General features: G+C 42.5%; 1 protein-coding gene across 1 annotated transcript in view; it reads right to left on the bottom strand.

Moving 5' to 3' along the window:
* Positions 1–9,478, bottom strand: part of TRMT2B (tRNA methyltransferase 2B) — a gene marked incomplete at its 5' end in the record, with an annotated part of 56,971 nt that extends 47,493 nt beyond the window's left edge. The window contains 1 exon segment of the mRNA XM_081565854.1: positions 9,404–9,478. Coding sequence (XP_081421980.1) covers positions 9,404–9,478 — 75 coding nt within the window.
* Positions 9,479–17,993: the final 8,515 nt, after the last annotated feature.

Raw genomic sequence — 17,993 nt, 5'->3', positions numbered from 1 at the left:
GAACGATACAAAAAAGATCTTCACAACCCAGATAATCACAATGGTGTGATCACTCACCTAGAGCCAGACATCCTGGAATGTGAAGTCAAGTGGGCCTTAGAAAGCATCACTACAAACAAAGCTAGTGGAGGTGATGGAATTCCAGTTGAGCTATTTCAAATCCTCAAAGGTGATGCTTTGAAAGTGCTGCACTCAATATGCCAGCAAATTTGGAAAACTCAGCAGTGGCCACAGGACTGGAAGAGGTCAGTCTTTGTTCCAATCCCAAAGAAAGGCAATGCCAAAGAATGCTCAAACTACCACACAATTGCACTCATCTCACATGCTAGTAAAGTAATGCTCAAAATTCTCCAAGCCAGGCTTCAGCAATACGTGAACCGTGAACTTCCAGATGTTCAAGCTGGTTTTAGAAAAGGCAGAGGAACCAGAAATCAAATTGCCAATGTCCGATGGATCATCGAAAAAGCAAAAAAGTTCCAGAAAAACATCTATTTCTGCTTTATCGACTATGCCAAAGCCTTTGACTGTGTGGATCACAATAAACTGTGGAAAATTCTGAAAGAGATGGGAATACCAGACCATCTGACCTGTCTCTTGAGAAACCTGTATGCAGGTCAGGAAGCAACAGTTAGAACTGGACATGGAACAACAGACTGGTTCCAAATAGGAAAAGGAGTACGTCAAGGCTGTATATTGTCACCCTGCTTGTTTAACTTCTATGCAGAGTACATCATGAGAAACGCTGGGCTGGAGGAAACACAAGCTGGAATCAAGATTGCCGGGAGAAATATCAATAACCTCAGATATGCAGATTACACCACCCTTATGGCAGAAAGTGAAGAAGAACTAAAGAGCCTCATGATGAAAGTGAAAGAGGAGAGTGAAAAAGTTGGCTTAAAGCTCAACATTCAGAAAACTAAGATCATGGCATCTGGTCCCATCACTTCATGGCAAATAGATGGGGAAACAGTGGAAACAGTGTCAGACTTTATTTTTGGGGGCTCCAAAATCACTGCTGATGGTGATTGCAGCCATGAAATTAAAAGACGCTTACTCCTTGGAAGGAAGGTTATGGCCAACCTAGATAGCATATTTAAAAGCAGAGACATTACTTTGCCAACAAAGGTCCGTCTAGTCAAGGCTATGGTTTTTCCAGTGGTCATGTATGGATGTGAGAGTTGGACGGTGAAGAAAGCTGAGCGCCGAAGAATTGATGCTTTTGAACTGTGGTGTTGGAGAAGACTCTTGAGAGTCCCTTGGACTGCAAGGAGATCCAGTCAATCCATCCTAAAAGAGATCAATCCTGGGTGTTCATTGGAAGGTCTGATGTTGAAGCTGAAACTCCAATACTTTGGCCACCTCATGCGAAGGGTTGACTCATTGGAAAAGACCCTAGATATCAAAGGAATATTTCATGCAAAGATAGGCTCGATAAAGGACAGAAAAAGCACTTAACAGAACATTAAATACAGACGATGTTTGTAAAGCACAGAACACAGTGTCCAGTGCCTGGGAAAAACTCAGTACATGTTAATTACAACTGTCATGATGTTTTAACACAGTACAGGACTGAGTGGGGGTGGCAATATTAAAGGAAGGGAGCAGAGAGGGAAAGAATAGTGGGAGTAACTATGAGTCAAAAACTGGAAGAGTTAGAACAGGTGAACGACCTCACTTTGGAAAGAGGAAGTAATCCCTTTTGCCCCAACACAGGACTCTGTGTTGTTGCCTATTTACCTAATGGTGCATGATCATTGATGTGTAACTTTTCTGAGCACCCAGGACATGTAAATGGACTCAGACACCTCACTGATCTGTCATGAAATAACCTTTCTGCCCTTGCCCTCTACCTAGGATTTCATGTTAAGTCATACTTTAACTCAGAATGAAATATATTTAAAGTTTAATTATGGAATAGGTTTTTTAACAAAGATTCTTCCATGGCTCTATTACCATAAAATTAGTATGCATGATCTCTAGGTAATTTAAAGGATGCTGACACGGGTGCTGTAATATTTAGCCATATAACATTTTGTATGTTTATAAAGTACTAAAGAAAGTAACTGTCATAACATGGAAGCATTCGGGGGTGGGGGGGGGACGGGGATTTAAATTTCTAACAGGATAAATGTAAGTTGGCCCACAGTTTAGGTGTTAACATCAGTTCAGTCCAGTCCCTCAGTTGTGTCCAACTCTTTGCGACCCCATGGACTGCAGCACACCAGGCCTCCCTATCCATCACTAACTCCCTGAGTTTACTCAAACTCATGCCCATTGAGTTGGTGATGCCATCCAACCATCTCATGCTCTGTCATCTCCTTCTCCCCCCATGTTCAATCTTTCCCAGTATCAGGGTCTTTTCGAATGAGTCAGTTCTTTGCATCAGGTGGCCAAAGTACTGCAGTTTCATCTTCAACATCAGTCGTTCCAATGAACATTCAGGACTGATTTCCTTTAGGATGGACTGGTTGGATCTCCTTGTAGTCCAAGGGACTTTCAAGAGTCTTCTCCAACACCACAGTTCAAAAGCATCAATTCTTTGGAGGTCAGCTGTCTTTATATTTCAACTCTCACATCCATACATGACTACTGGAAAAACCATAGCTTTGGGATGGACCTTTGTTGGCAAAGTAAAGTCTCTGTATTTTAATATACTGTCTAGTTTGCTCATAACTTTTCTTCCAAGGAGCAAGCGTCTTTTAATTTAATGGCTGCAGCCACCATCTGGAGTAATTTTGGAGCCCCCCAAAGTAAAGTCTGTCACTGTTTACACTGTTTCTCCATCTATTTGCCATGAAGTGATGGAACTGGATGCCATGATCTTAGTTTTCTGAATGTTGAGTTTTAAGTCAGCTTTTTCACTCTCCTCTTTCACTGCCATCAAGAGGCTCTTTAGTTCTTCTTCACTTTCTGCCATAAGGGTGGTGTCATCTGCATATCTGAGGTTATTGATATTTCTCCTGGCAATCTTGATTCCAGCTTGTGCTTCATCCAGCCCAGCGATTCTCATGATGTACTCTGCATAGAAGTTAAATAAGCAGGGTGACAATATATAGCCTTGACATACTCCTTTCCCTACTTGGAACCAGTCTGTTGTTCCATGTCCAGTTCTAACTGTTGCTTCTTGACCTGTATACAGATTTTTTAAGAGGAAAGTAAGGTGCTCTGATATTCCCATCACTTGAAGAATTTTCCATAGTTTGTTGTTATCTACACAGTCAAAGGCTTTGGCATACTCAATAAAGCAGAAGTAGATGTTTTCCTGGAACTCTCTTGCTTTTCCAATGATCCAGCGGATGTTGGCAATTTGATCTCTGGTTCCTCTCCCTTTTCTAAAACCAACTTGAACATCTGGAGGTTCACAGTTTACATAGTGTTGAAGCCTGGCTTGCAGAATTTTGAGCATTACTTTACTAGCGTGTGAGATGAATACAATTGTGCAGTAGTTTGTACATTCTTTGGCATTGGCTTTCTTTGGGATTGGAATGAAAACTGACCTTTTCCAGTCCTGTGGCCACTGCTGAGTTTTTCAAATTTGCTGGTATATTGAGTGCAGCACTTTCACAGCATCATCTTTCAGGATTTGAAATAGCTCAACGGGAATTCCATCACCTCCACTCGCTTTGTTCGTTGTGATGCTTCCTAATGCCCACTTGACTTCTCATTTGGGGATGTCTGGCTCTAGGTGAGTGATCATGCCATTGTTATTATCTGGGTCATTAAGACCTTTTTTGTGCAGTTCTTTTGTTCATTCTTGCCACCTATTCTTAGTATCTTCTGCTTCTGTTAGGTCCATACCATTTCTTTATTGTGCTCAGCTTTGCATAGTATATTTATTCTCTTGGTATCTCTAGTTTTCCTGAAGAGATCGCTAGCCTTTCCCATTCTGTTGTTTTCCTCTATTTCTTTGCATTGATCACTGAGGAAGGCTTTCTTATCTCTCCTTGCTATTCTTTGGAACTCTGCATTCAAATGGGTATTTCTTTCCTTTTCTCCTTTGCTTTTCACAGCTATTTGTAAGGCCTCCTCAGACAGCCATTTTGCCTTTTTGCATTTCTTTTTCTTGGGGATGGTCTTGATCCCTGCCTCCTGTCATGAGCCTCCGTCCATAGTTCTTCAGGCACTCTGTCTATCAGATCTAATGCCTTGAATCTATTTCTCACTTCCACTGTATAATCATAAGGGATTTGACTTAGGTCATACCTGAATGGTCTAGTCACTTTCCCTACTTTCTTCAATTTAAGAAAGAAATTTAAGTCTGAATTTGGCAAAAAGGAGTTCATGATCTGAGCCACAGTCAGCTCCCGGTCTTGCTTTTGCTGACTGTATAGAGCTTCTCCATCTTTGGCTGCAAAGAATATAATCAATCTGATTTCGGTATTGACCACGTGGTGATGTCCATGTGTAGAGTCTTCTCTTGTGTTGTTGGAAGAGGGTGTCTGCTATGACCAGTGCATTCTCTTGGCAAAACTCTATTAGCCTTTGCCCTGCTTCATTCTGTACTCCAAGGCCAAATTTGCCTGTTACCCCAGGTATTTCTTGACTTTGTACTTTTGCATTCCAGTCCCCTGTAATGAATAGGACATCTTTTTTGGGTGTTCATTCTAGGTCTTGTAGGTCTTCACAGAACCGTTCAACTTCAGCTTCTTCAGCATTACTGGTCAGGGCATAGACTTGGATTACTGTGATATTGAATAGTTTGCCTTGGAAATGAACATACTCCACCCAATTCCCAGAAAAGGGCATGTGATTAAGAACATGGGCTTTGGGGTCATGTTTGAACCCCAGCTCTGCTTCTCACTTCTCCCTTTCATGCACTGGAGAAGGAAACGGCAACCCACTCCAGTATTCTTGCCTGGAGAATCCCAGGGACGGCAGAGCCTGGTGGGCTGCCGTCTATAGGGTCGCACAGAGTCGGACACGACTGAAGCGACTTAGAAGCAGCAGCAGCAGCAGCACACGCTAGTAATGCTCAAAATTCTCCAAGCCAGGCTTCAGCAATTCGTGAACCGTCAACTTCCAAATGTTCAAGCTGGTTTTAGAAAAGGCAGAGGAACCAGAGATCAAATTGCCAACATCCAATGGATCATCGAAAAAGCAAGAGAGTTTCAGAAAAACATCTATTTCTGCTTTATTGACTATGCCAAAGCCTTTGACTGTGTGGATCACAACAAACTGTGGACAATTCTGAAAGAGATGGGAATACCAGACCATCTGACCTGTCTCTTGAGAAACCTGTATGCAGGTCAGGAAGCAACAGTTAGAACTGGACATGGAACAACAGACTGGTTCCAAATAGGAAAAGGAGTACGTCAAGGCTGTATATTGTCACCCTGCTTGTTTAACTTCTATGCAGAGTACATCATGAGAAACGCTGGGCTGGAGGAAACACAAGCTGGAATCAAGATTGCCGGGAGAAATATCAATAACCTCAGATATGCAGATTACACCACCCTTATGGCAGAAAGTGAAGAAGAACTAAAGAGCCTCATGATGAAAGTGAAAGAGGAGAGTGAAAAAGTTGGCTTAAAGCTCAACATTCAGAAAACTAAGATCATGGCATCTGGTCCCATCACTTCATGGCAAATAGATGGGGAAACAGTGGAAACAGTGTCAGACTTTATTTTTGGGGGCTCCAAAATCACTGCAGATGGTGATTTCAGCCATGAAATTAAAAGATGCTTACTCCTTGGAAGGAAGGTTATGACCAACCTAGATAGCATATTTAAAAGCGGAGACATTACTTTGCCAACAAAGGTCCGTCTAGTCAAGGCTATGGTTTTTCCAGTAGTCATGTATGGATGTGAGAGTTGGATGGTGAAGAAAGTTGAGCACCAAAGAATTGATGCTTTTAAAGTGTGGTGTTGCACTGAGGAAACCAGAATTGAAAGAGACGCGTGTACCCCAATGTTCATCGCAGCATTGTTTACAATAGCCAGGACATGGAAGCAACCTAGATGTCCATCAGCAGACAAATGGATGAGGAAGCTGTGGTACATATACACAGTGGAATATTACTCAGCCATTAAAAAGATACATTTGAATCGGTTCTATTGAGATGGATGAAACTGGAGCCCATTATACAGAGTAAAGTAAGCCAGAAAGAAAAACACCAATACAGTATACTAATGCATATATATGGAATTTGAAAGATGGTAACAATAACCCTATATGCGAGACAGAATAAGAGACACAGATGCATAGAACAGTCTTATGGACTCTGAGGGAGAAGGTGAGGGTGGGTCGCTCTGAGAGAATAGCATTGAAACATGTATATTACCATATGTGAAACAGAACACCATTCCCGGTTCGATGCATGAGACAAATGCTCAGGACTGGGGCAATGGGATGACCCAGAAGGATGGGATGGGGAGGGAGGTGGGAGGGGGGTCCAGGAAGGGGAACACATGTAAACCCATGGCGGATTCATGTCAATGTATGGCAAAAACCACTACAATATTGTAAAGTAATTAGCCCCCAACTAAAATAAATAAATTTATTTAAAAAAAAAAAAAAGAGGAAGTGTAATATGGCAAAAGATTGGAAATCCCACCCCAAATATCAGTCTTTAGAACATGAATAGTAATGGGAAATTATGCTGGGATATCACATAAACCAAAATCAATAGGAGGTAGAACTTGAGTCCTTTAAAATTATATAGAAACAAGTATAATGACAGAATGGAATTATATGGAGTTTCACCTCATGTGTGACACCCCGGCAAAGAGAAAATAAAGCTGAAATGGAACACAAAAATAAATAAATAAATAAAGTGTGGTGTTGGAGAAGACTCTTGAGAGTCCCTTGGACTGCAAGGAGATCCAACCAGTCCATCCTAAAGGAGATCAATCCTGGGTGTTCATTGGAAGGACTGATGTTGAAGCTGAAACTCCAGTAATTTGGCCACCTCATGTGAAGAGTTGACTCATTGGAAAAGACCCTAATTCTGGGAAGGACTGGGGGCAGAAGGAGAAGGGGACGACAGAGGATGAGATGGCTGGATGGCATCACCGACTCGATGGACATGGGTTTGGGCAGACTCCGGGAGTTGGTGATGGATAGGGAGGCCTGGTGTGCTGTGATTCATGGGGTCGCAAAGAGTCGGACACGACTGAGCGACCGAACTGAACTGAACTGAACTGCTTCTCACTAGCTCTATGACTTTGGGCAAGTTACTTAAGTGCTATGAATCTCAGTGTCACCATCTATAAAAAGAGAACTGGTAACACCTACCTTTCAGGGTTGTGGTAAGAATTAAATGACCTCATATATGGAAAGCACTCAGGACTGGGCCTAACATAGCAGGTGTTCAACATGTATCACTGTCCTGCCTCAGGCCCTGATTCAAAGTGTGTCACTTGACTTCTTTGTGCCTCAATGTGTCCAACCTGCAAACCTGGCAAGATGTAACAACACATGTGAGTGCTGGGAGGGTAAAAACTATTATTGTTGTTCTTTAGTCGCTAAGTCGGGTCCAACTCTTTGCGACCCCATGAACTGTAGCCCGCCAGGCTCCTCTGTCCAAGGGATTTCCCAAGCAAGAAGACTGGAGTGGGTAGCCATTCCCTTCTCCAGGGAGCTTCCCAACACAGGGATCAAATGTGGGTCTCCTGCATTGCAGGCAGATTCTTTACTGACTGAGCCACCTGGAAAGCTCAAAAACAATTATGTGGAAACTTAAAAAACAGGGACTTCCCCGGTGGTTTAGGGCTTAAGAATCAGCCTTCCACTGTAGGGGACATGGGTTCAAGCCCTGGTCGGTGAACTAAGATCCCACATGCCTCTGAGCAACTAAGCCGGCACGGAACAACTACAGAGCCTGCGTGCTCCAACTACTAAAACCTGTGCGCTCTGGAGCCTGCACACCACAACTATTTGAGCCCTGTGCCACAACTAGAGAATCGGTGCACTGCAACGAAAGATCCCACATGCCACAACTAAGACCTGATACAGCCCAATTAATTAATTAAAACACACACACACACAAACTTTCCTAACCTCAGTGCTTGCTGGAGTGTGATGAACTTAAGGCTCACTCCGGACCACCTGTTAATACTATTAATTGTGTGACCTGTGAGAGACCTTTTTCCAAGGTGAGACACACGTGTGTACTTGATATAAGGAAAAGCAAAAGCCAGAGAGAGGAAGTGAGTGAAGGTGCAGGAGACAAAGAATAAAGAATGGTTTGGAGGGGGAACTGAGGAGGCCCCACTACAGAGAGAGGGAGCAGTGCTCATCCAGGAAAGGGGCACTGTCCCTCCAGCTGGCAAGGAAGGAAGAAGGAAGCTGCAGGCCTTAGCGGGGTTGGCAGGGGAGCTGAGGTATTTGAAGACAGCTATCTTTACCCCATAACATCTAGACTTTTGGGGAAAGTGTGGCTCCTTTCCCTCCTGACTGCCACAATGACTGTGCTCCATTTGCCCTGTATCCCTTGTCTTTCTAGGTTTCCTTCTCCAAATGATCAGAAACAGTCTACAGTAGGACTGTACTATTTCAAGATGCCAACCAGACATCTCTCTTGGTAAAGAACCTCTCATCATACTCAGTAATTTCTGTAGTGAAATACATGTTTCAAGGCAGTACAGTAATACCAAAGTGAGTTATATCTGTTTCTTGATGACAGAGGGGGCATTTGTTCACAGAAAAGACTATTTTGTTTTTATAGTGTTTCCTGTTTTAAGTAAATGCTTGGGTTCAAAAAAAAAAAAAGACTGTGACAATCTATTTCTGCCTCAGGAATTGATCAGAAAGGGCACCCAGGGTCCAAAGCCACCAGACATGAAGGTAAACTAAGTCTCCAGGGCTGAACAGCGAACCAGCCTGAAATGCTCAGAGAGGTTCAAAGCAGAGATTATGTGGTAGGTCTGATCCTCACAGAGCCATGGATCTCCTCAGAGCAAACGTTCACCCGTGGGAAAAGATCCTGCTTACATTCTCCATTCACCTTTCTTTCAGTTGACCTGGTCCCAGACATGTTTCCTGGCTAAACCAGATGGACAGATGGATTTACTGCCGCATCCGTGACTGCAGCCCTCATGACTGCAGGTCCTTCCTTCTTCCCCCACCAGACCCCCATTCACCAGCCCTTCCATCCCTTTCTTCTTTGGGCAAGTTCTGCCCACCGAGTCTGTAAGGAGCCTAACAAGAAGAGACACTAGTAAAGGCTACTACTGAACTTTGGCGGACTGCAGGGCCAGGGGAGCCGCGAACCCGGAGGTCAGAGCACAGACAGACGGACGCAGGGCAGGACGCGCCCAAGTGCCGCCAGCGTGGGGTCTTCCCCTCCCACCCCGCCTACCTTCCCCACTCCCCGCCCGGCGGGCAGTTTGGCGCAGTAAGCAGTTTTCTGTACTGTAGGGAATATTCAAGTGGGGTTTTCGGACACTTCAAGCACCCCTCTTACCTTCTGTAACCAATACAACCCGGAGGCGGTCAACGAAAATACTAAGCTAAGGGCCCGGATCGCAGCCGCGGGGGAGAGTCACTTCCTGGTGCGCAAGGCGCCGCGAGCTCCCGAGAGCAGGCGCGGCAGGACGCCAGGCTCCTGCCGGGAACTAGCGTCCCGGCCGGGGCAGCCTGTGTCGGGATCCTGTCCCACGACTTTGTCCGGGGCACTTCCTCTGGAGACTTTCCGCCAAAGCACTACTGGCCCTACAGCCCGACGCCTCTGCGCTCAAGTTCCCCCCACCCCACCCCTCTGCGCGACCCCGCCCACTGCCTGCGCTCCTCACCCTCCCATTGGTGGACCAGGATAAACCTCCAAAATCACTTAGAAATTCCCTTGTGGTGTAAACAGCCCTAAGCCTGTCCCGGGTGCTTGCCGTTTAACTCTTTCAACTGAAAGAATAGTTTTCTAGTGGTAGAATCTCAGGCATCAGATCCTTAATGGAATGGAAGATTTGGAAATGTAGAGTCGGGTGGTTTCCTCAAATCACAATGTTGAAGGATGCACACATGTGTGCTGTAAAAAAGTTACTTTAACAGAATAAAATTTACAACAAAGTGAATCTCATTTTATGACACTTGATTTGTATGCTTAATAGTAATTGGGCTTAAATGAAAGCACTTTATAGTCAGCATTTCAGTTATTTATTTATTCAAAGCAAAATATGCCTATTATGTGTAAGGCAATGTATTACCCTAGTGAGTACAGCAGTTAAATTAAACATGGAGCAGTAACTCCCTTAACAGCCAACATTGTCTGCTAGCGCCTGCGCGCTTAGTCACGTCTGACTCTTTGCGACCCCATGGACTGTAGCCCACCAGGCTCCTCTGTCCATGGAATTCTCCAGGCAAGAATACTGGACTGGGTAGCCCATTCCCTTCTCCAGGGGATGCTCCCGACCCAGGGATGGAACCCAAGTCTCCTGCATTGCAGGCGGATTCTTAACAGGCTGAGCCACCAGTGAAGCCCGCTGTCTGACAGACCAAGGTTCAAAGTACAGATCTGCCACTTATAAGCAATGTGAATTTGAGCCAGTTACATAATTGCTGAGTGCCTCAGTTTTCTCATCTGAAAAAAATGTCCATAATAATTGCACCTATCTCACTGGGTTGTGAGAAAGATTAACAAAGTTAACACATGCAAAATGCCAAGAACAGAATAAGCACACACTCAATAAATGTTAGCTATTATCATTCAAAAATAATTGTATATACTGTTTGTGTATACACACACGTGCACACATGTGAATATATACCTTTTTTAAAAAGAGATCTTTATATGATGTATAAAATAAATAAGCTACAAGGATGTATTGGATAGCACAGGGAATTTTATATTTTGTAATCTATAAAAAATTTTTGTCTCTATGTTGTACACCTGGAACTAAGAGTATTGTAAATCAACTATACCCCAAAGAAAAAAAATTTAATCCATTAAAAAAGAAAAGAGGGACTTCCCTGGTGGTCCAGTGGCTAAGACTCTAAGGTCCCAATGCAGGGGGCCTGGGTTCAATCGTTTGTAAGGGAATTAAATCCCACATGCTGCAACTAAAGACCTGGTGCAGCCAAAAAAAAAAAGAGAGAGAGAGACTTTTGCTTCCCTTTTCTAAAGACTTGAGCAGGTAAGTGCTTGACTCAAATTGTGGCCTTCCTAACTGCTCTAATGGCTCTTGAGCAAAATGGGAGCTCAAACTGTTGCTTCAGGTTTCTAGTTCTATGCTGAGCTAGTAAGTGAGACCAGGCCAGAGACTGCACCTTCGGGTCTCTTCTCTCTCTCCTTTTAATTCTCTCTTATTCAGAAAGTCAGCTCTACTCTTTTCCTCACCTCTTCTTCCCGTTTCTTCTCCTTCTGACGCCCTCTGATCCTTTATCATTCCTCATGTTGGCATCCTTTGTTATACCTATCCCAGAGCCAGGTGCTCAGTAGGAGCTCAATACATATTTGATGAGTTGAATTGAATCCCACTTCCTCTACTGAAAGAAAAACTGCATCTTTGGTCACCCCCACCCACACCTGCTCCGAGCATCCAAGCAAACTCATTTAAAGCAGGTCTGCTATTTGAGAAGGGAAAACCCTGAGGGGTGCAGAGAGAAAAGAGGTTAAGGAAGCTATAATATAATTATTTAGCCATTAACACTTTTACATATGTTTAATCTGATAAACCATGGTCTACTCTACAAGAGAAATCATTACATATGTAAGAGGGGAAAGAAATATCCCATATTATGGAGAGGGTTAGACTCTTCAACTGGCAAGTCAATGAATGAACATGTCATAGATGATAAGCAATATTGTTAAATTAAATAAGAGCTGAAACCAAAATAACCTTTGCTTAACTTTGTTATCAGCAAACCAAATCACTACAAAGTGAAGTCTCTAGAAAACTGTCAAATATTCTCATTTTGGACAGGGAAAGAATTTCTGAGGCTATGGCATTAGCTCTCAGAAATAACATGTATTAAAATCACTTGGCAGTGAGGTCTGGCTTGGTTCCATTAATCACGTTCTTTAGGTGTGCTTTCCTGGCCTCTTGGCCTGCGTCGGAGGCCACGAGGGATAGACACAGACCGCACCCTTGAGAGTGTGTGACCTGATGGAAAGACAAGACGCACAAAGTCAGAATGCACAACCATGGGTTTTGGTAATTCTAGGAAAGCAGCAGATCTTCTTGGTAGTCAAGGAAGGAAGAGAATGAGAATTGAACGGAATGCACAGAATTTTAATCACTTGAGAGGAGGTGGGGGCTGCAGCATGAAAACAGGAATGAGCAATATGTGTCCAAATGTGTCCAAGGTCGAAGGCCCAGGAGGAGGCAGGCCGGATTGGAAAAGGTTGTGGTGCCTTTTTTCCTTGTGTCTTGCTGGATCTTAGTTCCACTGGACTGCCAGGGAATTCCTCCTACTGTATTTTTACACATTTTGGCAGCACTAAATATTTTTATTAAATAGAATAAAAAAGAAGGGCCTGGAGTTGGAGTGCTGGGATGCAGGGTTTGATCTAGTTCCCTTAACAACAGGCAGCTGGTGAAGAGCTTTTCATGAGATGTTCCTGGAAGGGAATTCTAGGAGCTATGTCATCAAGATGGGAGGTGCTGAGTCTTTGTACTAAGGCAGGCTACACTGTATTCTGTAAGAGTGTTTTAACATGTGCACAGGAGCCCATGAGCAACTTAAGCAGGGGATGATTGTAACACATGTAGGTTTCTGAGCCGTATTCCACACCTACAGACTCGAAATCCCAGGGTGGAGGGTAGGGCTCAGGCATATTGGGCTTTTAATAAGCACTCTAGTGATACTCCTGAAAATTTGAGCCCACTACCAGGCAACAACTCAAAATTCCAGATGAATTAATTGAAAGTCAAAAAAAATCAAATCATAAAAGCCCTAAAATATAGATGATTATACTTCTGAAATTTGGACATAGGAAAACTTTAGCAGTGTGAAAAACCACCATGTAGGTAGATTTTATGACACAAATCTGAAAAACTTATATATGACAAAAATTTAATTAACAAATTCAGTCATAAACAGAAAGATATATATGACTATGGCAAAAGAGCAATATTTTATTGCATAAAGAGCTGTGTAAACTGATAAGAAAAACCCAATCACCCCAACAGAGACCTTGGCAAAGGCACGGAGAGATAATTCACAGGAAAAGAAACATAAGTGGTCAAAAATTGCTTTGTTCTACCTCTCTAATAATGACAGAACATGCCAACTATATCATGTAGATAATATTATTTTATCTACAAAATTAATGAAAAAAAAAAAGAACCTATGTTACTGAAATGGATGTTACTGTCCATGGACAGTGAGGCAGATGCTCTCATACATTGCTGGTGGAATTGTAAATTGATACAAATTTCCTAGAAAGCAATTAGAATCCAGAGCTTTTAAAATTTTCATATTATTTGCCCCAGAAATTCCACCTCTCAGCATCTATTTTAAGGAAGTAGAGATGTGAACAAAGATATATGACCAGAGGTCTCAAAGTTAAAAATAAAAAACCATCTTCAAGGTCCAACATTAGAAGAATAGGGAATGGTTACATAAAATATGGTCTGTCCATAGACTATTACAGAGACACTAAAAATTATGCTTGTGGCATGGTGTTAGAAATCAGGATGCCCTTTAGGGTGCAGGCAGTGGCTGTCAGGGGGCATGAAGAGGCTTCTGAGGTGCAGATAGTATTTTATTTCCTCATCTGGGTGCTGGTTATAAAGATGTAGTCACTTTGTGAAAATTCATTGTTATAAGCTTGATATGTGTGCTTTTCTGTATGCATGTTATATGTCAATAAAAAATTTACTTAAAATTGTGACTTTGAAGTCTATAATGACATGAAAGTGTGTGTAGAAGGCAATCTTAAGTCAAAAGGGCAGGATAAAGAATCGTGCACTCAATATAATTTTAAATTTGTAAAGAAGAAAAATGCATTGGAAGACAATGGTTGCTTCTAGAGGGTGGACTTGGGGTGACCATTTACAAAATTTTTTTTTCATTTTTTCTTTTCTGTACTGTCCAATGTTTTCTACAATGAACAGTTATTACATTGATAATTAGGGGAGAAAACACCTAAAATATCAGAGAAAAAGTGAATTGATGAATCTTAGTGAAATTCCCATAGTACGTGAAACTGAGAACTAGATTTCATCAGTTTCCAGGGAAGTGGTTTAGACTCTGAGAGACTAACTTACACTAAGCAGATTTATAGGAGACATAGTGCCAGTGAGGAATATAGTTTCTAGAGACTGAAACATTCTTATCTCCTATACAAGGTTATACCTACCAGCCATGACTGTATCTGAGAAACCAAACTAACAATCATTTGTAGTTTGAATATATGGAGCTAAATGGTTTTGACAGAGCTCGTTGACTGGGTTATATGTAACACATTTACCAGATCAGTGTTTCTGTTACTTCATCAAAGATGGATAAACACTGACTCTCCAATGACTCTCCAATGGTCTTTTCCCACCATCTCTAACTAGTTACCAGAATCTTCTGTCATTACGTTATTAACTGCCTCCTAGCCTCATTACATGTCACAGTTGCCAAGGTAACAGCTCATCTTACATGAATTACATTCTAGGTTGGTAGCTCCCAAGTGAGATATTGGGAAGCATCTTAATCTCATTGGCAGTATATCTGCAAATTATATTTACAAGAAGTTGCTTCAAGGAAGAGTCACAGGTGACTAGTTTCATCCACTGTGAGCTTTTTAAAAATTTTCAATTGAAGAGTCTATCGCTTTCTGATATATGTGTCTAATTTTTTCTAAACTCTACCTCTTAGGTTTGAAGATACACATTACCTTGGGGGCCCTTCAACTACCTGATAAACGTCAAGCATTTTGGATTATAGTACTTAGGAGAATGGCACTTACAAAAATAGGGAAGTCAGAAAGGGAAGCTTTTGGGAGAAGGAGATGATAGTGGAACATCAAGTGAAGGTCCAGGTCCAGTGGGCATGTAGAAAAAAAAGAGTTAACATAACAGGAAAGCTCTTATGTTAGAGGTGGGAGGAATTACCCTGGAAACTATCACCAAACTACCTAGCTACTTTTATGTTCTGGTTTCTAGGGTAACACAGATATTTACTACCTCACATTTACATGGCTGGTGCTAATGTTCATTTTCCCACTCAATAAGGTCTCAACCCTTTGTTTTTTTTTTTTTTTTAAGATAACAGAATTAGCCAGAAAGTTTAATCCAGAGACTGTCTTCAGGCAGGATACATTGTTGTTACATAATCCTTGTCCTGAAGAATCCTGGATGAGCCCCCAAGATGAAAGGTTGTTTGCTGAATCACGAAAAGACAGCCGGGATTCTTGGCCTCCGGAGGAGAGGAATTCAATCTGGGGCTAGAGACAAGGCTTGATCTCTCAGAGCTTTTGTGCAATAGAGTTTATTAAAGTATAAAAGGGATAGAGAAAGCTTCTGACATAGGCATCAGAAGGGGGCAGAAAGAGTACCCCCCTTTGCTTTTATATAGCACTGAAATTTACAATTCAGTGTCAATAGCATTCCAGCATTGACGTATCATCCCTTAGAGGTAGATGTAGAGAAATAACATGGGGACACCTATTCCATGTCCTGCTCTGCACTGGAATGCTATCAGCACATGAGCCTTGGCTTCATGCCTGGAACTCAGCACCAAGGGCACAAATTCTACAACTACCTGGAGGCTAAAATTTCAATCCTTTCCAAATCGCCATCCTCAGTAAACCCTCAATAACACAGACACTCATCTCTACTTTCTTTCCTGATGCTGCGTGCCTGGATTTCTTTTAAGAGCCATTATTAGGTTGAATGGAAGGGGATTGCTTCTGAGTCATGCCCCCACTTTTATGGTCCATGAATCACTGAAGAAACTGGTAGATGAAATACTTTTTGCCCTATCCCCACTGAGTTGTTTGGGCTTCCCCTGTGGCTCATCTGGTAAAGAATCCACCTGCAATGAGGGAGACCTGGGTTCAGTTCCTGGGTTGGGAAGATCGCCTGGAGAAGGGAAAGGCTACCCACTCCAGTATTCTGGCCTGGAGAATTCCATGGATTGTATAGTCCATGGAGCCACAAAAAGTTGGACACGACTGAGCAACTTTCACTCACTTCACTGAGTTAAGATATACTACTAGGTTTATGACCTTATAATCAGGATCTTTTCCAAGAGAACCCAATCATATTGGAAATGAAAGGTGATTACAGTAAGTCCCCTACATACAAATGAGTTTCATTCTGAAAGCACGTTTGTAAGTCCAACAGATTTAGCCTAGGTATCCAACTAACATGATCGGCTATATAGTACTATACTGTAATAGGTTTATAATACTTTTCACACAAATAATACATAAAACAAACACAAAAAATAAATAAAACATTTTAATCTTACAGTACAATACCTTGAAAAGTACAATAGTACTAGCTACATCACCACTGTTTTTACGCTTGCTTCTAGACATCTGGGGCTTGAATTAGAGATACTGTACTACTATACTCTAGACATTACTGTACAGTAAAGTGCACAAAAGCACAACCACTTAGTAAAGGATGCACGCATATAACAATGTACGCCAGACGTGAACTAACTTGTGGATTTGGACATGCAAAGTTATGTTTACATCTTTAAAAGTTCTCTATGTGAAGGTTCCTATGTAAAGGACTTACTGTATCCAGAACAGCCCATATAATAATAATAATGAGTGTGTGTGTGTGTGTGTGTGTGTGTGTTTAGTCACTCAGTTGTGTCCAGCTCTTTGCAACTCTCTGAACTGTAGCCACCTGGGCTCCCCTGTCCTTGGGAATTTTCAGGCAAGAATACTAGAGTAGGTGGCCATTTCCTCCTCCAAGGGAATCCTCCTGACACAGGGATTGAACCTGAGTCTCCCGTGTCTCCTGAATTGCAGGCAGATTCTTTACCCACTGAGCCAAAGTATCCAACATTTATTGAATCCCATGAGAAACGCTGGGCTGGAAGAAGCACAAGCTGGAATCAAGATTGCCGGGAGAAATATCAAACCTCAGATATGCAGATGACACCACCCTTATGGCAGAGAGTGAAAAGTTGGCTCAACATTCAGAAAACTAAGATCATGGCATCTGGTCCCATCACTTCATGGCAAATAGATGGGGAAACAGTGGAAACAGTGTCAGACTTTATTTTGGGGGGCTCCAAAATCACTGCTGATGGTGACTGCAGCCATGAAATTAAAAGACACTTACTCCTTGGAAGGAAAGTTATGACCAACCTAGATAGCATATTTAAAAGCAGAGACATTACTTTGCCAACAAAGGTCCATCTAGTTAAGGCTATGGTTTTTCCAGTAGTCATGTATGGATGTGAGAGTTGGACTGTGAAGAAAGCTGAGCGCCGAAGAATTGATGCTTTTGAACTGTGGGGTTGGAGAAGACTCTTGAGAGTTCCTTGGACTGCAAGGATATCCAACCAGTTCATCCTAAAGGAGATCAGTCCTGGGTGTTCATTGGAAGGACTGATGTTGAAGCTGAAATTTCAATACTTTGGCCACCTCATGCAAAGAGTTGACTCATTGGAAAAGACCCTAATGCTGGGAAGGATTGGGGGCAGGGGGAGAAGGGGACGACCTAGGATGAGATGGTTGGATGGCATCACCAACTCAATGGACATGGGTTTGGGTGGACTCTGGAAGTTGGTGATGGACAGGGAGGCCTGGTGTGCTGCGATTCATGGGGTCGCAAAGAGTTGGACACGACTGAGCGACTGAACTGAACTGAACTGACTTTGTGCCTCATACTGTGCTCTGTGTTCTATGCACATAATTCTGTGTAAGTGCCTATTTTACAGAGAAGAAAATTAGCAGCTCTATTTTACAGATGGGATAACTGAGGCTTAGAGAAGGATCAATAACCTGCCCAAGGTCACACTTGTAAGTGATGGAACCAGAACTTGAATTCAACAGTCTGATGCCACATCTCCACTTTTAATCTTTTAACTTTTGGCCAGTGGCTCTCAAATTTTAGCATGCATCAAAATGCCCTAAAGGGCTCTCAAAACACAGATTGCTGGGT

Source organism: Giraffa tippelskirchi, chromosome X (assembly GCF_054371585.1).
Source record: "Giraffa tippelskirchi isolate mGirTip1 chromosome X, T2T-mGirTip1v1.2.pri, whole genome shotgun sequence".
In the NCBI taxonomy this organism is placed as follows: domain Eukaryota; kingdom Metazoa; phylum Chordata; class Mammalia; order Artiodactyla; family Giraffidae; genus Giraffa; species Giraffa tippelskirchi.
The sequence above is the reverse complement of the archived record's forward strand: the minus strand, read 5'-3'. Positions and strand labels throughout refer to the sequence as shown.